At 40.9% G+C, this 27432-nt stretch overlaps 1 protein-coding gene across 1 annotated transcript in view; it reads right to left on the reverse strand.

The window, feature by feature from the left end:
• tbc1d31 (TBC1 domain family, member 31) overlaps positions 1 to 25698 on the reverse strand; it is a 34452-nt gene extending 8754 nt beyond the window's left edge. Inside the window, exons 1-15 of the mRNA XM_017481793.3 lie at positions 25350 to 25698; positions 23730 to 23876; positions 23518 to 23633; positions 22086 to 22264; positions 20374 to 20525; positions 18059 to 18218; positions 17634 to 17834; positions 16755 to 16925; positions 10038 to 10117; positions 9804 to 9950; positions 8819 to 8952; positions 8577 to 8710; positions 6202 to 6381; positions 4787 to 5019; positions 4359 to 4511 (exon numbers count right to left, since the gene is read on the reverse strand). Of these exons, the coding sequence (XP_017337282.1) occupies positions 4359 to 4511; positions 4787 to 5019; positions 6202 to 6381; positions 8577 to 8710; positions 8819 to 8952; positions 9804 to 9950; positions 10038 to 10117; positions 16755 to 16925; positions 17634 to 17834; positions 18059 to 18218; positions 20374 to 20525; positions 22086 to 22264; positions 23518 to 23633; positions 23730 to 23876; positions 25350 to 25423 (2261 nt within the window). The 5' untranslated portion in view covers positions 25424 to 25698. The remainder of the gene's footprint in view (positions 1 to 4358; positions 4512 to 4786; positions 5020 to 6201; positions 6382 to 8576; positions 8711 to 8818; positions 8953 to 9803; positions 9951 to 10037; positions 10118 to 16754; positions 16926 to 17633; positions 17835 to 18058; positions 18219 to 20373; positions 20526 to 22085; positions 22265 to 23517; positions 23634 to 23729; positions 23877 to 25349) is intronic.
• Positions 25699 to 27432: the final 1734 nt, after the last annotated feature.

Here is a 27432-nt window from a genome sequence, read left to right on the forward strand (position 1 = left end):
TGTGGAACCCAGTGTAGACTATCCCAGAAAAAATTAACTAAAATTGACTGGATTTTAGATAAAACATGTATTGGAGGATCGATGCACGCAAGCCTATGCCAGAGGGATGATGCTACCAGGTTGTTAATTATAAGTACCCGCCCCCTAAAGGACACTTTTTTAACTAAAAAATTCCACTTCTCCAACCGACCCTTTACCTTCTCGACAGTCCCTTCAAAGTTTTTCCTCATAAACCCTTCGTCTCCTAAAAACACCCCCAAATACTTAAAACCACCTCTGCACCATAGTAAGCGGTCTGGGAGGTTTGGGACGCCGCCTAACCATCCCCCGATTAAAAACGCCACGCTTTTCTCCCAGTTTACCTTGGCAGAAGAAACAATTCTAAAATCGTCAGTGATCTTCCGTATCGTATCAACATCTCTCTGGCTGCCAACAAGTATTGCCACATCGTCAGCGTATGCTGATAGTTTAAAAACACCCTCACACTTTGGAATTGTTATACCTTGTAGTTCAGTTCTCAGTTTAGTTAAAAGAGGTTCAATCGCAAGGGAATATAACATGCCAGATAGTGGGCATCCTTGTCTTATTCCCCTATGAACTTTAAAAGGAGCACACAAGTCACCATTAACCTTCAGTATGCTTTCACTGTCACGGTACAGAACTCTTATTTTTTCGATAAAATCCGAATTAAAACCAAAAGCAGACAAAACGTTCCATAAGTAGGTATGCTCAACCCTGTCGAAAGCCTTTTCCTGGTCAATTAAAATCAAACCACATTCCAAATTAAAAATCCTTCCGACCTCTACAACATCCCTAATGACCGAAATGTTATCGTGAATAAATCGACCCGGCACACAGTAGGTCTGGTCCGGATGGATCACCTCTTCCATGACTTTACTAAGTCGGTTTGCCAATACCTTGGAGAGCATTCGGTATTCTACACAGAGAACTGAGACAGGTCTCCATGATTTTATGTCGTGTAAATCTCCTTTCTTGGGCAACAGAGTCAAAACTGCTCTGCGACAACTGAGCGGCAGCCGCCCCGTGACTAAACTGTCACCCAGTACTTCCAGTAGGTCTGCACCCATTTCAGGCCAAAAGGACTTATAAAATTCAGCCGGTAGACCATCGATCCCTGGTGCCTTGCCACTCTCCATACCCTGGAGGGCTCGTAGCAGTTCCTCTAGGGTCAACTCCCCTCCGAGGTCTGCATGTGCTACCTCTGACACCTGAGGGAGATCTTCCAAGAAGACGTTATCATGTGCCTGCTCAATGGAGATTTCACTCATGTACAGTTCCTTGTAGAACCCGACTGCTCTCTTTCGAATTTCTCTGTGGTCCACTAAAATTGTCCCATCATCAGAAAACAGGCCATGTATCATCTTATTTTGACCATTCTTTTTTTCCAAATTAAAAAAGAATTTTGACGGTGCATCCATACACTCTACAGTCTGAAATCGCGACCTGACCAGAGCTCCTTGTGCGGTAACGTCTAGCAATTTGGTCAATAAATTCTTCTTTGTCCTTAAATTTTCTATGCATACCTGCCGTCCTGTGTTTTTCATTGGCTCCATTAGCGCCATTATTTCATCTTCCAAGGATTTCATACGTAGAGTTGTGTCTCTCGTGACACTGGAGGTATACTGTTGACACAGCTGTTTAATTTGTGTTTTGGCAAAATCCCACCACTGTTGCACAGATTTAAAAGAATGCTTTGTTGTTCTAAAATCACTCCAAAAATACTTAAACACATCCTTAAAATGACCGTCTTGCAATAAACTGGTGTTAAAATGCCAATACGCACTCTTATGCTTGAGTTTACTTAAAAACACAGTAGACAGAACCATACAATGGTCCGTAAATCCTACCGGTATAATTGCACAACTTCTAAAAGCACTTAACTGGTGTTTAACACCATAAAATTTATCCAATCTGGCCATAGAGAGCATATTATTATAGGAGTGCACCCAGGTATATTGTTTCTGCATGTGGTGGAAATTTCTCCAAATGTCCACAAGGTCACAGGAATTCATTAATTCGACTAGCCTTCTACGTGATGGCATATGGGGCTCTACATGATTCCTGTCCATATCCAGCTCTGTACAGTTAAAATCCCCCCCTAGAATCAAAAAATCATCAGAGTCACAATTTTTTAGGACATTATCTAGGTTTCGTAAAAATACCATTCTGTCAATGGCCGTGGTCGGGGCATAAACACAAACAAAAACGACCCACCTATTCTCATATTGAGCTCTAACCTTTAACAGTCGACCCTTTATGATTTCATCAACTTGATAAGAACAGGGGATAAAATTATTGGAAAATAAAATAGCTACTCCCCCACTGGTAGATGTCTTATGACTTAAAACGGATAACCCTTTAAATTCCCTGGCCCAGTCCGCAGCATTATTAGCGTCTGTGTGGGTTTCCTGAGCAAAGATTACGTCAATTTTCTTTTGCTTCACCGTTTCAAACAACAAAAATCTTTTATTTATTTCCCTTGCTCCATTTAAATTCAACGAAGCAACTCGAAACTCACTCATAAAAATGATGAAAACTAATAGAATTACATACATGATGTCTAGGATTGACTGTCACTATCATTATTGTCCAGCATACCATTGACTTTTGTAAGGATTTTTTTTAGACGGTACCCCTCCTGATCAGTGAAACCCCCTTCTGACATAAACCCACGTGTTTTTCTAATGAACTGTTCCACATCTGGGAAAAACTCGTCTATCCTTACATTCCTAGCATGCTTAGTCTTTCTCAGAAACACCTTGATGTCGTCCACGCTATATTCATGGCTCGAAAAGCCACTTAGATTTACACTACATGTTATACTGCAGTCGGAGGCTTCACTCTCACTCTCTACCTCCCCAGAATTCAGCTCCTCTACGCCATCTTTCCTCTTAGCCTGTGCATGAGGACGATTTCTCCGTCTCTTTCTCTGGGGCACCTTGAACACATTTTCTTCCGTCTCCATATGAGAGCTATCATCCGCAACTTCATCACCAAGGGACGGATCCACACTATCTAGTGACACCGTACTATCCTGTGTATCCTTATCACATAACTCAGGCTCACCCTCAGCCTTCTCTTCTTCACCTGGTTGAACATTGATACCCTGGTGAGAGGGGCCAGCTTCAGGTGCCTCCACCTGAGAGGGTACTGCTGTTCCCTCTCCCGGTGTGTGGGCCCCATCCACCCCAACACCCTCTCCAACAGTAAATTTGTTACCAGCGGCTACGTTAGCATTATCACTATTTTCGGGATTTACCCGTTTTTCTGGACAGGCCCTCACCAGATGACCAGATAAACCACACCCAAAACACTTCATTGTAGTAGTAGTGGCATAAATAACATAATTAAAATCCTCCACCTTTACATTGAGTGTCAGCTCCAGCTCATTATTATCCTTCAGGACCATGTACACAAATCGTCTAAAAGACACGATATGTTTTACATGAGGGGATTTGCTTGTAATTGCAATCCTCTTGATCTGGGAGACCAGTTTACCATAGCGGGATAGAGCTTGGGACAGAACCTCGTCCTTAATAAAAGGAGGAACATTCGACAGGATTATTTTTTTTGACGGGGTTGACAAAGGAAGCACTAAGTGGAACACATCATCAAGCACAACTCCACTGTCCACCATTTCGTTTGCCAACTCCACCGTTTTCAGAAACAGCACAACAGCACTATTCATCCGGGCCGCAGACAGAATGTTGTCGTATCCTACACTCTCCCCCACGGCCAGACACACCTCCTCAACGCTGGCGGTAGTGGCTACTTTAATAGCATGCCGCCGCGTGAGGGAATCATATTTCCCGGTTCCTGGGACAGCCATGTTTCCCAAAACACCACGGAAACAGCCGCCCAGGCCAGCGAGAAGCACACACAAACACACACACACAAACACACACACACACAAATAAACACAAACACACACACACACAAACACAAACACACACACACGCGCGCGCGCGCGCGCACAACAAACAGTAGTAAATTGAACTCTCTCAGAAACCAAAGACCTAAAGGAAATCGTATTTCTTAAGAAAAAATAGATAGAAAAAAGAGATAGAAAAAATGAACAAGCGAACTTGGAGCAGCGGCCTCGGCCACGCTCCGCACACACTCACTCACTTCCGCTCCGACTCCGCCCACTCACTCAGTCCATGCGCACACGAGAGAGAGAGAAAGAGAGAGAGGGAGAGGGAGAGAGAGAGAGAGAGAGGGAGAGGGAGAGAGAGAGAGGGAGAGGGAGAGGGAGAGAGAGAGGGAGAGGGAGAGGGAGAGAGAGAGGGAGAGGGAGAGAGAGAGAGGGAGAGAGAGAGGGAGAGGGAGAGAGAGACCTGGTTCTCTGATGCGCAAGTTTGCTCTCTTCCTCTTGCAGGATTCTTCGACGCTGTTCCTCGGCTTGCTGGAGCAGCTCCTGCTGTGTGTACCAGGCTTCATCCTCAGCCTGCTGTCTCACCGCCTCAGCACGTAGCTCCTGAAGTGCCTGTCTGCTTGTGTCCAGACACAACACATACACCTACATGAAGCAACTGCTACTAACACAGAAGTTTTATTTTTAAACACCAACAAACACCTAAAAAGTCGCTGTTTTTTTTTTCCCTGGGAGATGTGCAGCTCAAAACTAAAGCTCAGGGTTTGGCAATACAACTGAATTGTTCTTACTCAATACAATACACAACATACTTATTTGCACTTATAGGAAACATATCTAACACTCGGTTAATTTTGTGAGGCTCTGGAAAGAAACAGCCCAAGTTCCCACCTCTCTCTGAGATATTCCACTTCTTGCTGGCGGATTCGCTCCCGCTCCTGGCACTGGTACTCCACTATGAACGTGGGATACTTGTTGAAGATTGGATACTGACCGGGCGTCAGAGGCTCAAAGTCATTCAGCATGGAGCTCGGGTGCAGGTCTGCCGGGGTCAGCTCCATCAACCGATACGTCTCCTTTAGCATCGCGCTCATGTCCATATTGTTGCGATGATGGAAAAAGTACTGTAAACGGGGAGTATTTACAGAAAAACAGACACCTGTGATGCGAGTTCTCTTGGTGTTAGTGAACATTCAAACAGTCAGCAGAAGGAAAATCAGTCAGTACTTTTCCTGCTGTCATGGTCGCATTAAAGTTCTGAGCAGGATGTAATGAGTGAGCCTTGAGTCTTTTATTGACCACATATACACAGCAGAGTGAAATTGTTTTCTATGCGTACTCTAGCATGTCAGGAAGTTGGGGTCAGGGCACAGGGTCAGCCATGATACAGCGCCCCCTGGAGCAGAGAGAGTTAAGGGCCTTGCTCAAGGGCCCAACAGTGGCAGCTTGGCAGTGCTGGAGCTTGAACCCTCGACCTTCCGATCAGTAACCCGGAGCCTTAACCGCTAAGCCACCACTACCCCCCGCTATGCAGCAATTAAAGTCAAACGGTATCTATTGAAACTACGGGAAACTAAACTTACCAAGTCATTAGGTACATTACCAACGTTCACACCAACTGTACAAGCCAACAGGTCAAATGTCACATAATTACAGTGCGTGGTATAAATCTGGCAGCCCAGTGTTAGTGTTTAATTGAGCCTTTTGGGGAAAAATAAGTGACTACGAATGCGGCATGATAGCTGGTGACTATCCAGGACTTTTTATGCTTAAAGAGACAAAACAAAACAGAAAAAAAAAACGACAAGAGTGGATCTAGGTTCTGGATAAAGGGGTCAAACTTGAATGATAAGAAATGGCATTGCACAATCAGACAAAAACACATCACTTCATCACTGGGGTATAGAATGGGCCACTGATAATCACTGGTGAATAATATTGTTACTTCCTGAATGCTTTAATGCACAACAGAATGAGCAAATCCAGTGGTTCAGAAAGCTCCATTTAACATCTGAAATGTTGTTGTAATCACAGTGTTCCTCCAAACCGCACAGCACGCAGTCTTCGATCAACAGGCTAAACTGAGTTTATTCATTTAATTTCAGATCATTTGGTGTTTATCACTGCTGAATCACATATATTTAATGCGCGAGGAGAAAGATCAAGCATCATAAAGTATACATTTTATTGTGCACATTACACCTGTGAGGTGTATATATATGTATATACACACATATACATTATATATATATATAAAATTGGCTATTGCTCTAGATAACATGACAAAAATGCGAGATGAAAAGCACCTCAAAGTCATCTCTGTGAGTGCAGAGGAGTAACGGCGCTCTGCAGCAGGTCACGTAGGCCACCACGGACATCAGGAGGAACGAAGGATGATTGGAGAAAACATTATCAAACAGCTTCAGCCATTCGTCTCTGGTCAGCACCTCAGAGAACAGGGTTTCGAGCAGCGGCCACACATATAGCTGGGGGGACGACAAAAAACTGAATGAGGCAACAGGCAACACACACTCAGAGTTGTTTTGATCAAGTGCAAAGAATCATTTTGTGACTGGAGTTCACATTTATTCATTGGCCAGAAGTTCTTATTCAAAGTGATGTAAAAGTGAGGCGGAATCTAAATCCAACCTCAGGCTCCCATACAATTTGATATGATTTCGATTCGTAAGGGAATGACTCGAATCTGCCTCGATACAATCCTATACGCTTCAATTTAGTACCTCTGATTGATACGACCAACTTTAGACCTACCGAGAATGATGACCGTTTTAAAAGTGTCAGAGTTACAGGTAAAATACCTTGCTAGACTATTCAATTATATTTTTTTACACGCCAGTTGTTACTTTTTCAATAATAATTTATTTAGAATCGATTATAATCACTATTAGTTGATTTATGATTATTGCATTGATTAATACAATGATTGCCTTTTAAATACAGTTCCATCCGAAACTACTGGAACGGCAAGGCCGACTCATTTCTTTGTGCTGTACACCAAAGACATCTGGGTTTGAGATCAAAAGATGGAGATGAGACGAGAGTTTCGGATTTCAGATTTTATTTCCTGGTATTTGCATCTAGATGTGTTAAACAACATAAAACAAAGAACCTTTTGTATCAGACCACCTAATTTTTAGGTGAGCAAAAGTATAGGAACAGATAAGTATTGAAGTAACTGAAAGTAAATACCGCTTAATATTTAGTTGCATATCCCGTGCTTGCAATAACTGCATCAAGCCTGCGACTCACTGACATCACAGACATCACCAGATTGTCGGTTTCTTCTTTTGTGTTGCTTTTCCAGCAGCTTCTTTCAGTTGTTGTTTGTTTTGGGGGTTTCTCCCTTCAGTTTCCTCTTCAGGAGGTGAAATGCTGTTTAACTGGGTTAAGGTCTGGTGATTGACTTGGCCTTAAACTTTCCATGTTTCCCCCTGAAAAAGTCCTTTGTTGAGTTGGCCGTGTATTTTGGATCATCGTTGCATGATGAACTTCACTGTAAACTGGAGACAGAATGTTGCTGTAAATGTCTGAATTCATTCTGCTGCTGCCATCATGAGTTACATCATCAATAAAGATTAGTGAGTCTGTTCCAGAAGCAGCCATGCAAGCCCAGGCCATGACACTACCGCCACCATGTTTCACAGATGAGCTTGTATGTTTTGGATCATGAGCAGATCCTTTCTTTCTCCACACTTTGGCCTTTCCATCACTTTGGTAGAGGTTCATCCTGGTTCCAAAACTTTTGTCTCAGTATTTCTTTGTTAATTTCAATCTGCCTTTCTGACTCTTACTGCTGATGAGAGGTTTGCATCTTGTCGTCTGACCGCTATATTTCTGCGCTCTAAGTATTCTTCACCCTTGCCCTGTGGAGGTTGTTGGTGATGTCACTGACTGTTGTTTTGGGTTTTCTCTTCACAGCTCTCCCAATGTTTCTGCTATCAGCTGTTGTTGTTTTCCTTGGTCGACCCATTCGGTGTCTGTTGCTCAGTACACCAGCTGTTTCTCTCCTTTTCAGGACGTTCCAAATTGTTGTATTGGCTATGCCCAATGTTTGTGTAATATCTCTCATTGATGTTCTCTCTTTTCTCAGTTTCAAAAGGGCTTTTCTCCCACAGACAGCTCTCTGATCTTCATGTTGGCTGATCCTTTTTAACAACAAATGCAGTCTTCACAGGTGAAACTAAAGGCCAAAACCAAGAGTAGATGTTCAGCGCTATTTACTCTTTAAACAATCAGTCTAACAGGACACACCTGGGTAACAAGGAACACCTGTCGGTCACATGTTCCAATATTTTTGCTCACCTATAAATTGGGTGGTCTGACACAAAATGTGTTATGTTCTGCGATTTAACATGTCTACATATAAATACTAGGAAATAAAAGCTGAACTTAAACTATCTAAACTATCTTCTCATATTCATCGTTTCATCTCAAACCCAAATGTCCTCAGTCTACAGCAAAAAAATAATTTAACTGGCCTTGCTGTTCCAATAGTCCGGGGATTGTTAAACCTCTGCCTATAAGTGAACAGTTGAGGGTCAAAAATTATATAAACGGTAATATCAATATTACCATTTTATTACAGCCTACACTATTTATTTACTGCAAAAGATACATTAAAAATTCAACCTGTAAACAGATCTGAAGTTAGCTCACGTACCTGGGAAGTGACACCGCAGTCAACAAAATGGCGCAGCAGCTCTTTATCATGATGAGCCAGTACGTTCTCTACCATACTCAGAATGTTGAGCGGGGGGTTGGGGAAGTACTCGAACCAATGCTGGCACCAGTTCACTGAAAACAGCAAAAAAAAAAAAAAAAAAAAAAAGACTATTCAAGTATCAAAGATGAATTTCTACAGTTGAGTTACCATACCGTTTATATACTCTTTGGTGTGTGTACCGATTACGGTAGCCACAACTTCAAAGCAGATGAGAGGATTGTTCTGAAAGAGCTTGACAAACGGAAACGCCAGCAGCGGGAGATACTCTGCTTCTCCAAAGATGGCTGTCCAGTGAGCCAGGGCAGACAGGACCCTGCAGGTGTGTGAGAGGGAGGTTACAATATATATTAGCATGCAAACATACAAGCAAAAAAAAAATCCATACTGTATCATTGTTTTCGTTTATTCATATCATCTTCTACCGTGTACATAATTAAGACATAACATGAAAACACCACCAGTCAAACACGTACAGGAATTGCTAAACTGGGAAATACATTCAGCGCTATTATTTATGCAAAAACTACCTTTTATCATTTAACTTTCTTATCACGTTTTATTTTAGGTTTATTTATTGTACTCGATTCATTTGTTTAAACTTTGTAACTGGTACCAAGTTGTATAGTGGAAACAAATGCAAATAGAAATAATGGTACACTACCCATTAAAAGTTTGGAGACACTCAACTGAAACGTTTCTCATGATCTTAAAAAACTTAAGGTGTATGATTAAATGTTTGAAATCGGTGTTGTAGACAAAAAAAAATATAATTGTGCCAACGTATTCCATTTCTTTCATTAGAAAATTAACATTTCATTTACAAAAAAAAAAAAAAAAAATCATAATAAGTGTCCAGCGTAAATGTGAACTCCTTTAATACTGTTTAAAAAGCATCTCGGGGAAATTCCTCAAGAAATCGCTCGAGAAAACACCAAGAATACATTTCTGGAAATTCTAAGCAAAAAGGGCGTCTACTTTGAAGATACTAAAATACTAAATTATTTTGATTTATTTGGGGTTTTTTTTTCCATCACAACATAATTCCCATAGTTCAATTTGTGTTATTCCATAGTTTTGATGACTTCGTTATTATTATAAAATGTGGAAAAGTGTCTAAACTTTTGACTGGTAGTGTACATCAAGTTTATTATTTATTATAATGACCTCTGCAGTCCTCTCTGCAGTTTGTGGCTCTTGATTGGGTAGCGCTCATGCAGACACATATAAGCGGAGTGCAGGCCTTTATCTGTTAGACTGCTGAATACAGCATGATTCTCAGGAAGCTGCAGCAGAGAACGCCAAATGAACATCCTAAAATAAATCACACACACACACACAGATCAGAAATCTAACCAGCAACATGCAAACGCTTATTAAAATGATTACTTCATGTATTACCTGTACTTAGCTGGATATTCTCCAATTGTTCTGAGTAACGCCTGAAGCCGCTTCTTATTAAGGCCACCTGGCAAGTCATTCTGTATGGGCAAGGTAAAAGATGTACATTTGCAAAGTTGTTGAGTAATAAAACAAAAAGGTATTCTTCTTTTTCTTTGCATTTTCTGGGTTCGGTAAAAAAAAGCACTATTGTCTAGAAAAAGCAGGAGAGAACAGATTACAGATAAACAATCCTAACAGATTATACACTGAGAGTCGTCGCACCACCTTTAGCTTTGATTACACCGCATTCATTGTGGCATTGTTTCGACAACCTTGTGCAACGTGACAACATTTATTTCCATCCAGAGTTGCGTTCATTTTTGACCGAGATCTTGAATTGAGGACGAGAGAGTCGAACCACTCCGGGAAGTCTTCCCCAGCACAGCACAGCCTTTCAGTGGGGTTAAGATTGTTCCCTTCCATTGACGGGATACTCAGCTGACTTCGTTTCATTGCCGCATAATGTTGCCGAGCCTAGACCTGACCAACTGAAGCGACCCCAGATCATAAGACTGCCTGCAGAGGCTTGTACAGTAGGCACTATGCATGATGGTGCATCGCTTCATGTGCTTCTCTTCTTACCCTGATGCACCCATCGCTTTGGAATAGGATAAAGCTGGACTCACCAGACCACATGACCTTTTTCCATTGCTCCACAGCAAATTAAAGTCGTTTTTATCTGATTAGGCCACACAGCTGTTTAATCCCAATCCTGTAAGTTCTCGTCGCACTGTGCATGTGGAAATGCTCTTACTTTCACTTTTTACACGAGCTGTGATTTCTACTTCACCAAGCGTTTTAAAGATCTCCGATCACAATCATTCAAGATTTTGAACATTCATTTTTCCGACCACATTTCTTCCTCAAAGTAGACAGTTCACCACTCTCCTTCCAGGTTTTAATAATGCGGTGGACAGTTCTTAACCCAATTCCAGGGATTTCAGCAGTCTCCTTAGTTGTTTTCTTTCCTTGATGCAGGCCAATAATTTGCCCCTTCTGAAACACAGTAATATCTTTTCCACGACCGCGGGATACGTCTTCTGACATGGTTGTTTAAGAAATGAGAAGTTACACAGTACATCATGGGTTAAAATAATTGTTGCCAGTGAAATATATTAATCATTTTAATAATGATCCAATCATAGGCTCTTAATTATTTGCTTATTTAAATCCAAAAAGCGACCTTTTTTTTGACCCGGCAGTGCAGATTAATGGAATAGAGTAGGGTACAATACAGTAGAATAGAATAGAACGGACTAGAGTAGACTAGAGTAGGGTACAGTACAGTAGAACAGAGTAGAACGGAGTAGAATAGAATAGGGTACAGTACAGTACAGTAGAATAGAGTAGGGTACAGCACAGTAGAATAGAATAAAGTAGAATGGACCAGAGTAGAATAGAGTAGGGTACAGTACAGTAGAACAGTGTAGAACGGAGTAGAATAGAGTAGGGTACAGTACAGTAGAACAGTGTAGAACGCAGTAGAATAGAGTAGGGTACAGTACAGTAGAACAGTGTAGAACGCAGTAGAATAGAGTAGGGTACAGTACAGTAGAACAGTGTAGAACGGAGTAGAATAGAGTAGAATGGAGTAGAATAGAGTAGGGTACAGTACAGTAGAACAGTGTAGAATGGAGTAGAATAGAGTAGGGTACAGTACAGTAGAATAGGGTAGAATGGAGTAGAATAGAGTAGGGTACAGTACAGTAGAACAGAGTAGAACGGAGTAGAACAGAGTAGGGTACAGTACAGTAGAATTGAGTAGAATAGAGTAGGGTACAGTACAGTAGAACAGAGTAGAACGGAGTAGAATAGTGTAGAACGGAATAGAACAGAGTAGGGTACAGTACAGTAGAATAGAGTAGAATGGAGTAGAATAGAGTAGGGTACAGTACAGTAGAACAGTGTAAAATGGAGTAGAATAGTGTACAGTACAGTAGAACAGTGTAGAACGGAGTAGAATAGAGTAGAACGGAGTAGAACAGAGTAGGGTACAGTACAGTAGAATTGAGTAGAATGGAGTAGAATAGAGTAGGGTACAGTACAGTAGAACAGAGTAGAACGGAGTAGAATAGTGTAGAACGGAATAGAATAGAGTAGGGTACAGTACAGTAGAATAGAGTAGAATGGAATAGAATAGAGTAGGGTACAGTACAGTAGAACAGTGTAAAATGGAGTAGAATAGTGTACAGTACAGTAGAACAGTGTAGAACGGAGTAGAATAGAGTAGGGTACAGTACAGTAGAACAGTGTAGAACGCAGTAGAATAGAGTAGGGTACAGTACAGTAGAACAGTGTAGAACGGAGTAGAATAGAGTAGGGTACAGTACAGTAGAACAGTGTAGAACGCAGTAGAATAGAGTAGGGTACAGTACAGTAGAACAGTGTAGAACGGAGTAGAATAAAGTAGGGTACAGTACAGCAGAACAGTGTAGAACGGAGTAGAACAGAGTAGGGTACAGTACAGCAGAATTGAGTAGAACGGAGTAGAATAGAGTAGGGTACAGTACAGTAGAACAGAGTAGAACGGAGTAGAACAGAGTAGGGTACAGTACAGTAGAATTGAGTAGAACGGAGTAGAATAGAGTAGGGTACAGTACAGTAGAACAGAGTAGAACGGAGTAGAATAGAGTAGGGTACAGTACAGTAGAATAGAGTAGAACGGAGTAGAATAGAGTAGGGTACAGTACAGTAGAACAGTGTAGAACGGAGTAGAATAGAGTAGGGTACAGTACAGTAGAACAGTGTAGAACGGAGTAGAATAGAGTAGGGTACAGTACAGTAGAACAGTGTAGAACGGAGTAGAATAGAGTAGGGTACAGTACAGTAGAACAGTGTAGAACGGAGTAGAATAGAGTAGGGTACAGTACAGTAGAACAGTGTAGAACGGAGTAGAATAGAGTAGGGTACAGTATAGTAGAACAGTGTAGAACGCAGTAGAATAGAGTAGGGTACAGTACAGTAGAATAGAGTAGAATGGAGTAGAATAGAGTAGGGTACAGTACAGCAGAACAGTGTAGAATGGAGTAGAATAGAGTAGAACGGAGTAGAATAGAGTAGGGTACAGTACAGTAGAATAGAGTAGAACGGAGTAGAACAGTAGAATAGGGTAGAATGGAGTAGAATAGAGTAGGATACAGTACAGTAGAACAGTGTAAAATGGAGTAGAATAGTGTACAGTACAGTAGAACAGTGTAGAACGGAGTAGAATAGAGTAGGGTACAGTACAGTAGAACAGTGTAGAACGCAGTAGAATAGAGTAGGGTACAGTACAGTAGAACAGTGTAGAACGCAGTAGAATAGAGTAGGGTACAGTACAGTAGAACAGTGTAGAACGCAGTAGAATAGAGTAGGGTACAGTACAGTAGAACAGTGTAGAACGGAGTAGAATAGAGTAGGGTACAGTACAGTAGAACAGTGTAGAACGCAGTAGAATAGAGTAGGGTACAGTACAGTAGAACAGTGTAGAACGGAGTAGAATAAAGTAGGGTACAGTACAGCAGAACAGTGTAGAATGGAGTAGAATAGAGTAGGGTACAGTACAGTAGAATAGAGTAGAACGGAGTAGAACAGAGTAGGGTACAGTACAGTAGAATTGAGTAGAATGGAGTAGAATAGAGTAGGGTACAGTATAGTAGAACAGTGTAGAACGCAGTAGAATAGAGTAGGGTACAGTACAGTAGAATAGAGTAGAATGGAGTAGAATAGAGTAGGGTACAGTACAGCAGAACAGTGTAGAATGGAGTAGAATAGAGTAGGGTACAGTACAGTAGAATAGAGTAGAACGGAGTAGAATAGTGTAGAACGGAGTAGAATAGAGTAGGGTACAGTACAGTAGAATAGAGTAGAACGGAGTAGAACAGTAGAATAGGGTAGAATGGAGTAGAATAGAGTAGGGTACAGTACAGTAGAACAGTGTAGAACGCAGTAGAATAGAGTAGGGTACAGTACAGTAGAACAGTGTGGAACGCAGTAGAATAGAGTAGGGTACAGTACAGTAGAACAGTGTAGAATGGAGTAGAATAGAGTAGGGTACAGTACAGTAGAATAGAGTAGAATGGAGTAGAATAGAGTAGGGTGCAGTACAGTAGAACAGTGTAGAACGGAGTAGAATAAAGTAGGGTACAGTACAGTAGAATAGAGTAGAATGGAGTAGAATAGTGTAGGGTACAGTACAGTAGAACAGTGTAGAATGGAGTAGAATAGAGTAGGGTACAGTACAGTAGAATAGAGTAGAACGGAGTAGAATAGAGTAGGGTACAGTATAGTAGAACAGTGTAGAACGCAGTAGAATGGAGTAGAACGGAGTAGAATAGTGTAGAACGGAGTAGAATAGAGTAGGGTACAGTACAGTAGAACAGTGTAGAACGGAGTAGAATAGAGTAGGGTACAGTATAGTAGAACAGTGTAGAACGCAGTAGAATAGAGTAGGGTACAGAACAGTAGAATAGAGTAGAATGGAGTAGAATAGAGTAGGGTAAAGTACAGTAGAATAGAGTAGAACGGAGTAGAATAGTGTAGAACGCAGTAGAATAGAGTAGGGTACAGTACAGTAGAATAGAGTAGAATGGAGTAGAATAGAGTAGGGTACAGTACAGTAGAATAGAGTAGAACGGAGTAGAATAGTGTAGAACGGAGTAGAATAGAGTAGGGTACAGTACAGTAGAATAGAGTAGAACGGAGTAGAACAGTAGAATAGGGTAGAATGGAGTAGAATAGAGTAGGATACAGTACAGTAGAACAGTGTAAAATGGAGTAGAATAGAGTAGGGTACAGTACAGTAGAATAGAGTAGAACGGAGTAGAATAGTGTACAGTACAGTAGAACAGTGTAGAACGCAGTAGAATAGAGTAGGGTACAGTATAGTAGAACAGTGTAGAATGGAGTAGAATAGAGTAGGATACAGTACAGTAGAACAGTGTAGAATGCAGTAGAATAGAGTAGGGTACAGTACAGTAGAACAGTGTAGAATGGAGTAGAATAGAGTAGGATACAGTACAGTAGAACAGTGTAGAATGCAGTAGAATAGAGTAGGGTACAGTACAGCAGAACAGTGTAGAATGGAGTAGAATAGAGTAGGGTACAGTACAGTAGAACAGTAAAATGGAGTAGAGTAGGGTACAGTACAGTAGAACAGTGTAGAATGCAGTAGAATAGAGTAGGGTACAGTACAGTAGAACAGTGTAGAATGGAGTAGAATAGAGTAGGATACAGTACAGTAGAACAGTGTAGAATGCAGTAGAATAGAGTAGGGTACAGTACAGTAGAACAGTAAAATGGAGTAGAGTAGGGTACAGTACAGTAGAACAGTGTAGAATGCAGTAGAATAGAGTAGGGTACAGTACAGTAGAACAGTGTAAAATGGTGTAGAGTAGGGTACAGTACAGTAGAACAGTGTAAAATGGTGTAGAGTAGGGTACAGTAGAGTAGAATAGAGTAGAATGGAGTAGAACAGTAGAATAGAGTAGAACGGAGTAGAATAGAGTAGGGTACAGTATAGTAGAACAGTGTAGAATGGAGTAGAATAGAGTAGGGTACAGTACAGCAGAACAGTGTAGAATGGAGTAGAATAGAGTAGGGTACAGTACAGTAGAACAGTAAAATGGAGTAGAGTAGGGTACAGTACAGTAGAACAGTGTAGAATGCAGTAGAATAGAGTAGGGTACAGTACAGTAGAACAGTGTAAAATGGTGTAGAGTAGGGTACAGTACAGTAGAACAGTGTAAAATGGTGTAGAGTAGGGTACAGTAGAGTAGAATAGAGTAGAATGGAGTAGAACAGTAGAATAGAGTAGAACGGAGTAGAATAGAGTAGGGTACAGTATAGTAGAACAGTGTAGAACGCAGTAGAATAGAGTAGGGTACAGTATAGTAGAACAGTGTAGAATGGAGTAGAATAGAGTAGGGTACAGTACAGTAGAACAGTGTAGAATGGAGTAGAATAGAGTAGGGTACAGTACAGTAGAACAGTGTAGAATGGAGTAGAATAGAGTAGGGTACAGTACAGTAGAATAGAGTAGAATGGAGTAGAATAGAGTAGGGTACAGTACAGTAGAATATAGAACAGGGTAGGGTAGAGTAGAATAGAATAACAGTAGAGAACAGCATAGAGTAGACTAGTGTAGTGTAGAATAAAGTAGAATAGAGTAGAGGAGAAAAGTAGAAGTAGCTCATACCATGATCTGACTGAATACTCAATTCTGATTGGCTGGAAGCTGGTTAATCACCGTTCTAAATGAATGCACTGCCTATGAACAACCGTAAGCATAGTAAGATACAGTTACAGCTGCATACAGTAGTTAAACACACAGCTCCATGATGAGTAGAGATGCGGCACAGACGCAGGTAATTCACACACAATCTCTCTCTAATAACTATTTATTATAATTCATTCAAATAAATGTCATCTTATCGCACTACTTTATCTCTGTGTATGATTCACAGCAGGCAGAATTCTAGATCTAACGAAAATAACTAACGAAAATTAACCGTTAATTTTAATCCATTCAGTCAGATTTTTTTCTGCAGACATTTTTAACTCATCAATGCAAGCACGTGACCGTGGTATCAGTGGTTCTTTGCCTCCGTGTCGTGCATTAAAATCGTGTACAGCACGCCTAGCCGTGGATGATCTCTCACGCAGAACGGAGTAGAATAGAACAGAACTGACTAGAACCTCTTTGTTCTCCAGTGTGGAAACAGCTGGGGGCCGCAGAGTTCTGGTGCGCGGTTTGCGAGCAGATGTTTTGGCCGGGCGCAGAACAGCTCCAGCGTGCACCTTTATCTTTAAGCAGGAAGTGTCCGTTTTCTTTCCTGCAGTTACCCTTTTCACCAAGGACTGCGGAGGCTACACAGACAGACAGACAGACAGACAGACATGCTTTAATCAGGGTCGTGAGGGTTACTTTAAAAATATATTCCGTTACAGTTACAAATTTCTTCACAACAAAAATGTCATCAGTAACGTAATCCAAGCGTCACGATATGAACGCAATGTAATCGGATTACTTTTGGATTACTTCAAGGTAAATAAAGTCGAGAGAAAAGCAATATTTGGCACCCTGCCCAGGGTGTACCCCGCCTTGTGCCCCATGCTCCCTGGGATAGGCTCCAGGTTTCCCCGTGACCCTGAAGGAAGGATAAGCGGTATAGAAGATGGATGGATGAAGAAAAGCAATAAGATCTAAAATATTTAGAGCTTAAAATCACGTGTTTGGATTTGTTTTAATCAAATAAATATATTTGTTGCTCGTCTTGAGTCACGACTGGCGAGACAGAACCAGACCTATAATCAAGCAGCTGTCTATGTTATGTTATGTCAAAAGATTCATTTCTTTGGTTTTAAATTGGAAAAAAATTCATCGTGATAGTATTCCCTTTTTTTTTTTTTTTTTTTTACAAAATGAGCCTGTTAATCTGATTACTTTGGTTTTGGTGTAACTGTAACAGATTACGAATCTGAACCCGCCTCATTGGGCGACAGTTAGCCAATTACAGATAGCCAATTACTGTCGTGTCAAATTAGAACACGTTTCCAGCTATGATTCATCTTTACCTTGTTGATTTCCTGAGTGAGAGCCTGCACGTTGTAGACTCTCAGAGCACCATCGTCCATCACTGCTACAACGTGGCGGCCTTTAGGACAAACGGCTGCCGAGTTAATGGCGTCGTCGGGAGAGCCGATTTCAAACAGCTGCTTGCAGGTCTGAATGTTGATGAAGCGCATGAGGCCGTCCTGGCTCAAAACACCCAGGATCTGAAACACACAAACATTCAGAAGAAGGTTATTTAGCGTAATCGTTTAGCAATATGAAACTCTACTGTATAGGATTAAATAGAGAAATTTATAAACGGCTGTACAGGAGAGCACGGTAGAAGAAAGTAGCACACAATAATAGCCAGTAACTACTATACAACACAACTCCAGTAATACTGAAGCAGTAATTAAGTATGCTCTAGTCCCCTGATGTGCTACAGTACCTGGCTGGATCCTCCATCAAAACTGTCTGGCAGGAAATCGAGATGCCTCACAGTCCGCACTTCTTGCGGCATCTGTATTATTCTCAAGAGCTGTCGACTGTCCAAACTCCACAAATGAATAAGGTTTGAGCGGCCAGCTGCAGCCAGGGTCTTTCCATCTCTGTGGACAAAGATATACCATGTTTAATACTTCTCAATCTGACAATCGAGATTTTCCTAAAGTTTTATTATTATTCCATGGTTATGGATTATATTGATACTCCTTAAACTACTATTGTGACAATGGAATACACTTGTTTCTCTCCTTAGAGATGGAGAACAATTATTGGCACCCTTTTAGTCAATACTTTGTGCTATCTCCCTTTGCCAAGATAACAGCTCTGAGTCTTCTGCTATAACGCCTGATGAGGTTGGAGAATACATGGCGAGGGATCTGAGAGCGTTCCTCCATACAGAATCTCTCCAGATCCTTCACATTTCGAGGTCCACGCTGGTGGACTCTCCTCTTCAGTTCACCACACAGGTTTTCTATGGGGTTCAGGTCAGGAGACTGTGATGGTCATGGTAGGATCTTGATTTTGTGGTCAGTAAACCATTTCTGTGTTGATTTTGATGGATGTTTTGGATCATTGTCCTGCTGGAAGATCCAACCTCGGCCCATTTGAAGCTTTCTGGCAGAGGCAGTCGGGTTTTCATTTAATATCTGTTGATATTTGATAGAGTCCATGATGCCATAACAAAATGTCCAAGTTGTCTGGCAGAAAAACAGCCCCAAAACATTAAAGAGCCCCCACCGTATTTAACCATATTTCCATATGGCTACCTCTCTGTGTGCGCCAAAACCACCTCTGGTGTTTGTTACCAAAAAGCTCTATTTTGGTTTCATCTGACCATAGAACCCGATCCCATTTGAAGTTCCAGTAGTGTCTGGCAACCTGAAGATGCTTGAGTTTGTTTTTGGATGAGAGTAGAGGCTTTTTTCTTGAAATCCTTCCAAACACCTTGTGGCGATGTAGGTGACTTCGGATTGTAGGTTTGGAGACTTTCTGACCCCAAGACACATCTAACGTCTGCAGTTCTCCAGCTGTGATCCTTGGAGTTTTTTTGGCCACTCCAACCGTCCTCTTCACGGTGTGTTGAGACGATATAGACACACGTCCTCTTCCAGGTTGATTCATAACATTTCCAGTTGACTGGAACTTCTTAATTGTTTCCATGATGGTGGAAATGGGTATTTTCAATGCTTGTGCTATTTTCTTATAACCACGTCCCATTTTGTGAAGCTCAACAACCTTTTGCTGCACATCACAGCTATATTCCTTGGTCTTACCCATTGCTATGAATGACTAAGGGAATGTGTTACCTTATATTTATACCCCTGTGAAACAGGGTCATGGTTGAACAATTTCCTGTTTATAGACATCCAGGTGTTCTAAAAAAATTTTAAAATATCAGTTGCAAAATACTTCAAATATATTTTTCTCATATGAATTCATAGGGGTGACAATAATTGCTGCACACCTATATTTAACAAATATGTTGGGTTTGTTTTTTGTTTTTTTATAAACCTGTGTTGTGTTTGCAATTGTTTGATATCCATGAGAGCAGAGAATTTTTGTGAATTTTTTCAGAAAATTTCTCACAGCCTTCTCTGCTCCTATTTGCCAAGTGGAGCGCGCTGTATACCACGATAAATTGCAAAATATGAATATATAAATGTTGTGAGGACAGAAGACTAGCAGGTTTATATCTAAGACTCCCCCTTGATTCAGTGGATAATCTCACTTGGACACGGTAGACTGTGTCACTGTCCCGTGACGAATAATAAACTGATTTTTTTTTTTTTTTAAACATATTGCTGTTTAACAAAGTAATTCTTATAATCGTTGATGTGATGAAGTTCGGAGATGTTTATATAACATTTATGACAGGAGTCTTGATTTTAAGCACTCTCATACACAATTATGCTTTCCTTTTTCTCCCCAGAGAGAGAGAGAGAGAGAGAGAGAGAGAGAGAGTGTTCTGTTGGTGAAAATTTCAGACGTAAAAAAAAAACCTCCAGTAAATTGCTCAATTTTATTATACACAATTTTTTAAAAATGAGCCTACTATGTGAATAATATTAGATGGGGGTCAGTGAAGTGTATTTTGACAATTAAAGATGTCCCTGGCTACATCATCTGACTTGCTATTTCATCAGTCTTTAATGCATTTTCCTGTCATCGGTCTGGTAAAATGTGTCGATTATTCGAAATTTCCACATAACAGTTCGATGGAAACCTCCCACACAAGCGTGACGATGTTAACTCTCCTACCGTGTGACAGCAAATGCCTTGTAGTGTATCCGGGGTCCGTCCTGCGGAACTGGTAGCTGATATTTGCAAAACAGCGTGTCACTTTCCCAAGCAAAGATGGAGTCGTCGGTAAAACAGCTCAGAATGGTGTTACCCAGCGGGAGAAAAAACACCTAAACAATCAACGACACAACAGGAAGACACAAACAAATAAGAAAACCTCACTATACATTGAAGAATGTGTATCGTGTATGCTGTGGGATATGAAACCGTACAGAAAGACTTTTACGAAGTTATAACATGTTTGCGAACAAGTAGGCTTTATAGTACATTGCATCACAGTGCTGCTGAACAGTGCTGTCTAGAACAGCAGCTCCGACAGCAGAGAGGAAGGGTACCAGGCTGGGACTAGGGTCAGAAAAACATTAAGGTATAAGGGTGAATTATGGGACAAAGTAAAAACCCTGACAACGCATGCGCCACATATAAGGCATCATAATGATATGAATAACTAATGAAGGCAATGGAGATTGGTTTGTTTCTAGAAAGAAAAGGTGAATTCCCCGCCTAGGGATAATTTTACGGCTTCCAAAAAGTATATAAAGACATGTTTGTGTTTGTATAATTCAGACTGTCTCACTTTATTGTTTCAATAAAGTTTCATTACTTTTTGGCATCTACTGACCCTCAGTCTCTGAAGTTTTTTGTCAGGCTGGAAAGATTGCCCGCCTCGACGATTGTAACAGTAGCATCACACCACTCTGTATTTCCTGTGGTTTATTCCTTCATATAAAACAAATAATAATGTATTGCAGAAATACATTTTTTTTTTAAAAAAAGCAGGATTTCTCATGAAAGACAAACAGACAAATGCCAGTTTAACTCTCAGTATAGTAACTAACGTGAGCAGGTGTGTGTTAGTTCAATCTTATTGTAACTGCTGGTTTTGTACCATCCCAAATCAGCAAGCTGATCAGCTGAACTTTATCATAATCACGCTGAACTTTACGCAATTGTTAGCTGAATGAGTGATCAAGTACAACATGTTCGACTAAACAGCCGAGAACCAACATTTTCCTACAGCGGTACTAGAATATTAGCATGTACTGTAATTCAGACAAAAACCTGAGTTGCTTATATAGTAGATGTAGCAGTCATTTTCATACTGAGCATTTTAAAACAATGGAATGGGCCCTAAAATGGCGGATTAAGCATGCTGTATAGCATACATAGCTGCTGAACATCTGTCCGGGTTTGAATCCTGATGATTTTACAGCTATCCGTGGCTGGGAGTCCAAGACAGCGAAATTGGCTGTGCTCTCTAGGAAAAGACCGCAAAAGTGATGGCGGTTTCACATGTCTCGGAGAAAGTACGTTAGCCTTCTCCCTCCTGGGTTGGTAGCTGTCGGATGATAGGGAGAGTTGGCTGGTGGGTGGGAACTGGCCAAGAATGAATTATGGGGGGAAAAAAGTAGTTGTTTACATTCTTTTGGAGAGTCGAGTAATGCTGCATGTTGGGAAAATCTTATATAGCACTTTGTTCCACTTTTAGTTCAAAAACAGTAATTCTGACCCAACCAGAACCAAAGGTTTATTCATTTATTTATCGTTCGTTTAATGCTATATCAGCATCAATGGCTATTTTCATGGCACGGTCAGGGTAGGTAAAACAGGACATCCCATAAATTCTTACAGTATTACAAACCAAAAGGTTTAAAAAGCTGTGCTCAGACCTTTTGTATTCCCACAGAGTGGCACACGTTGAGTTTCCTCTTCCTCTGAAACGTGTCCAAGTCCCAGAGCTGAGCCGTGTCCGAAGAGGTGCTGATCGCATAGCGCCCTGAACCGTGGACCGACAGAGAAGACACGGCACCCTCATGACCCCTCATCCAGCTCACCAGCTGTTTGGTCTCTGAAACACAGAGAAAGCATTACATCTATGACACGCGTGAGCAAAAGCGCGTTTACAGCTGCTAGAACATAAGCGATAACAAGAACGTTCGTGGATGTGAAATGACGGGCATGACATGAAGTTCCTTAATAAATAAAAAATATATATTTCACAGGCAAATTGTTGCAGTTATAAGAGCAGTAAAACACTTCAGGGTGGTGGTAAAAATACCACCCCATCATTGATCATTTCCTATAAAAACACGTCCGGAAGTGTTATATTTAGGGCTGCAACTAATGATTATTTTCATAATCGATTAGTTGGCCGATTATTTATTTATTTTTCGATTAATTTAAATTAATTTTAATATTGAATATATTTTGATACATTTAACAAAAAATTAAATCCCCAAACTGAGTGTTACAATTATAAATTAAGACTAAAACTTTACACAACTCTTTGTCCAATTATATAAGGCTGAAAAGAACCCAATACACACACCAGAATATATATTATTAATTTAGGTCTGTAGTTTAATTCCCTGCTTTTTTGGCATCGATAAAAAGTAATACATAAATACTTATATAATATAAACAAATTTAATTTGACTCTCACAATGATCTTTTGTTTATTTTATCCATCAATGCGACACTTGAACTTGTCCACCACTCAGATTTTTGCAAATTGTCGTTTCATTTGTAAATAAATTTTAAATAAATCCATCAATGAACGATTGTCAGCTCAGCTAACGTGATATTTGTGAATGCACGCGAATAAGCAAATTGATTAATTTTAATGCATCTCATTTGAATATATTTTGATACATTTAACAAAAAAATATATACTATTCTTTAAACATTTTTAAAACTTTCCGACCGACCCCCTGCAATTACACCACTGACCACTAGGGGTCCGCAGCAACGCTGCACTAGATGGTAGACTACTGAGTGCATAGTGTAAGTGTATAGTACGTCATTTGTGGCACGACTTTAGTATTTACTCTCTGAAACGTGTGTTCGGAACAGAAGTAAAGTAATGAGTAAATGTACCGCGTGCAGACCAACTAATCGATAATGAGATTCGCTGACAACGATTTTCATAATCGATTATTAGCGATTTTATCGATTAGTGGTTGCAGCTCTAGTTTTATTCCTTACATAATGTTAACAAGAATAAATAAATTAAACTAAAAGTGCCAAGGAGCTGATTTACAGCCACAATAATATCTGGAGAGGTGAAGAGAGTGTTGTGGTTTGAAAGCTGTGAGAGTATACCTTTATCGTAGCACTTGATGGAATAATCAGACAGGGCAACCAGAAACTCTGTCGTTCTGCGCAGGCTGAAAGCCAGGGCTGTGCATGCTTGTCCTGTTTTCTGCACCAGCTTAAATCTGTTACATGACAGTCAGTCCGAGATGGGTTCCTCCAAAGTGACAAATACTGTTTTGATTTATTATTATTTTTTTCTTTGTTTAAATTTTACATACCTGTTTCTACTAATATCAAACACGTAGATATTCCCATGGTGATCACCGGCAAGAAATGCCTCTCCAGTAGTGTCGAATGCCACCTGGAGGAAACGAACTGTCTTACTTTGGTAGCCAGCTGCACTGCGATTGATCATCAGCAGGATCCTGGTGGTGGGAACGACAGTGAAAAGCAGTTTTAGCTGTTTTGTAATTTTTTTTTCAGATCCGACACTGCATCAGTGTACAGACTGTCCAATTGTGCCAGTCGTAAAGTTCAAAGAAGAGATGCCAGGTATTAAAATCATTAAGATTTGTAATAAAGGCAAGGCAGCTAATACGACTCTCGAATGATAATATCCATTACTTACTGCCAATTTACACAGAGAGTACATTGTCAAGTTTAAACAGCTTTTTATTTCAATTGCACGGACACATTTTAAGAAAACATTCCAAAAGAAACCCATAAATTAAAAGGTGTAATAGTGCAAAAATACTTTTTATTTCTCACTTGTATAAATAACCCGGTAGCTACGTAGAACATTATGTAAAAACTATCATTTTCCTAGTGTCAATCATTTTATAGACACTCTACAGGCCACTGCAGATCCTGGGGGCGGAGCTTAATGAACATAGGTGGGCTCGAGCAGTAAGAAAAAAACTATTCAAATGTCAAACCCATCTACTTAACTATTAGAGACCCAATCTTACAAAAATGGACTAATCTTACCTAATGCACCTTTAAGACAAATGAGAACAGCCATTCAGTCAGGACAGAAGAAATGGCGCACTATAACAGGAGTTAGTGTGTGTCTGAGCATCATTATTGGCACCACACACTTTTACCGTGCAGACCAACTCAACACCTTGAACTGTAAACACACCTGGTGTGAGATTCACACGTACCGTTGTAAAGCCGTAATCATCAATATCAAAACAAATAAAGGCTTGAAATATTTCATCCATCCATCTTCTATACCGCTTTATCCTTTTCAGGGTCACAGGGAACCTGGAGCCTATCCCAGGGAGCATCGGGCACGAGGCGGCGTACACCCTGGACAGGGTGCCAATCCATCGCAGGGCACAATCACATACACACTCACACACCCATTCATACACTACGGACACTTTAGACACGCCAATCAGCCTACCATGCATGTCTTTGGACTGGGGGAGGAAACCGGAGTACCTGGAGGAAACCCCCGCAGCACGGGGAGAACATGCAAACTCCGCACACACAGGGCCAGGTGGAGGTGTGAATGAATGTGTGTGTGTGTGTGTGATTGTGCCCTGTGATGTATTGGCACCCTGTCCAGGGGATAGGCCCCAGGTTTCCCCGCGACCCTGAAGGAAGATGGATGGAAATATAAATCAAGCATAGATGGAAAGGAAGTAGCCCTAAGGAATTATCCTCTGAATGTACATTAGGTGCAGAAGATAACTTCCTCTCTGTCTAAAAACGTTTAAAAGGAGAAAAGGAAGAATAATATGGACTAGAGAATATCGATATTAATATCAGCATTGTTTTATAAGTACTGTATTGGAGCATCTAGGAACCCAGACAATACACTATGCCTTCTTTATTTCAAATCCAGGTGTCGTGACCAAAACAAAAAAAAAGTCAATTAGCCTTAAACTTACCCATTATTTGAAGGCACTGGTTTGCGGTGCCATAATTTCCCGTCTTCTTTATTGGAGATCTGTACAGTGTGCATGGTCACAGCTCACTAGACCATCAGCTACGCTAACAACCTGTTGCTAACAACAGAGGCGGATTAACGTTAGGAATTCGCCTGTTACATTAAAACAGCTTTAAAACCCTTTCAAATCATTTCGTTCATTACGGAAAATGTCTCTTGTGTACATTAAAATAAATAAATAAATAAACATGAGTGATTTGTGTAAAGCGCCACTACGGTGTTAAAGAAACCCGCACCCGTGTTTATGTTACAACTGCATTAAACCTACGCGCGTAGCTGTACCGGAAGTGGACACCGGAAGTTGGTTTTTCAATCCCAAATTGTTCCCTAGTTCCCTAGAATAAGTGCACTACATGGCGGAAAGGAAAGCATTTGAGATACGAATCAGAATTTGGCAGCTAATCTGAAAGTTCATGTTTTAAAGGGGAAATTAACATATTTTTTTTGTGTGTGTGTGGCTGTATGGACATTTATGGACACACGACACATAATTGTTGCTATTTCTTGTACAAATATTTAGTAAATTCATTATTAATAAACGTTTGTAAGGGTCACGTGATTATTTGTGCTCTGCCTGAGTCCCCGCCCAGATTCATGACGTAATATAGATGAGGGATTCTCAAATATCCATCCATCCATACATACGTACATACATCCATATACTGCTTACTCCTTTTCAGGGTCAAGGGGATCCTGGAGCCTATCCCAGGGAGCATCGGGCACAAGGCGGGGTACACCCTGGAAAGGGTGCCAATCCATCGCAGGGCACAATCACATACACATTCATACACTACGGACACTTTAGACACGCCAGTCAGCCTACCATGCATGTCTTTGGACTGGGGGAAGAAACCGGAGTGGGTTCTCAAACAGCCACCATGAAATTAATGTCAAAGAAATTTCCCTGAAAAGTTAGGGGTTCGATTCCTGCCTCTGCATTAATTGTGTGCATGGAGTTTGCATGTTCTCCCTGTGTTTCGTGGGGGTTCCCTCCGGGTACTCTGGTTTCCTTCCCCAGTCCAGAGTCATGCGTTGTAGGCTGATTGGCATGTCCAAATTGTCTGTAGTGTGTGTGTGTCTGTGTGTGCGATTGTGTCCTGCGATCGCTTGGCACCCTGTCCATGGTGTCACCCACTTCGTACCCTTGTTATACGCTCCAAGCTCGCCGTAACCCCGTGTAGGATAAACAGTACAGAAAATGGATGGATGGAAATTTCCATAAAGATTAACATAAGATTATCCACCTATTCAAATATTAGGCTCATTATTTAAACGCAACATTATTAGACTTATCGTTTAAATGATTTCAGTCATTCATCTACAGCAAGCGTGTGGAATCTTATCAAGAAAGGGCCAGTGTGGGTGCAGGTTTTTATTCCACCTAAGCAGAAGCCACACTGGAGTCTATTGAAAGCCAGTCTCAACTGATTCAACAGGTGGAATCAGGTGTGGCTCCTGCTTGATTGGAATGAAAACTTGCACCCATACAGGCCCTTTTTGATAAGATTGGACACCCCTGATCTACAGTAAACACTTTATTCTGGTCAGGGCCACAGGAGCTTGTCCCAGGAGCTGGAACACACTCTGGATCACTGGGCACCGTACACATACACACACATATACTCATTCACACCTTGCCAGTCCATCAACAAGCATGTTCCTGGGAGAAACTGAGAAACTGGAGAACCCAGAACCCACATAGACACAGTGAGAACATGCACCAGAACTCCAGACTAACAGTAACTCGAGCTCAGGATGGAACCAGAGACCCTCACCACTACCCCCTATAACACTGTAACATGTACAATAATATTGTTGGCTATTGATTGGATCCATAGAGCTTTTTATTCCGGAAATTTCCACCAACAGAACACATTAGTTTCCGGCAGACCTACTTGTTTTTGAGTTATTGAGGTCTGGATTAAACTGATTCAATTCAGGTTACCAGTTGAACTAACTCTAGGAACTCTAGGAACTCCAAAATAAATATAATAATTTGGATAATGGTGTAACAAAATAAAAAT

This window comes from Ictalurus punctatus, chromosome 1, assembly GCF_001660625.3.
Source record: "Ictalurus punctatus breed USDA103 chromosome 1, Coco_2.0, whole genome shotgun sequence".
Classification (NCBI taxonomy): domain Eukaryota; kingdom Metazoa; phylum Chordata; class Actinopteri; order Siluriformes; family Ictaluridae; genus Ictalurus; species Ictalurus punctatus.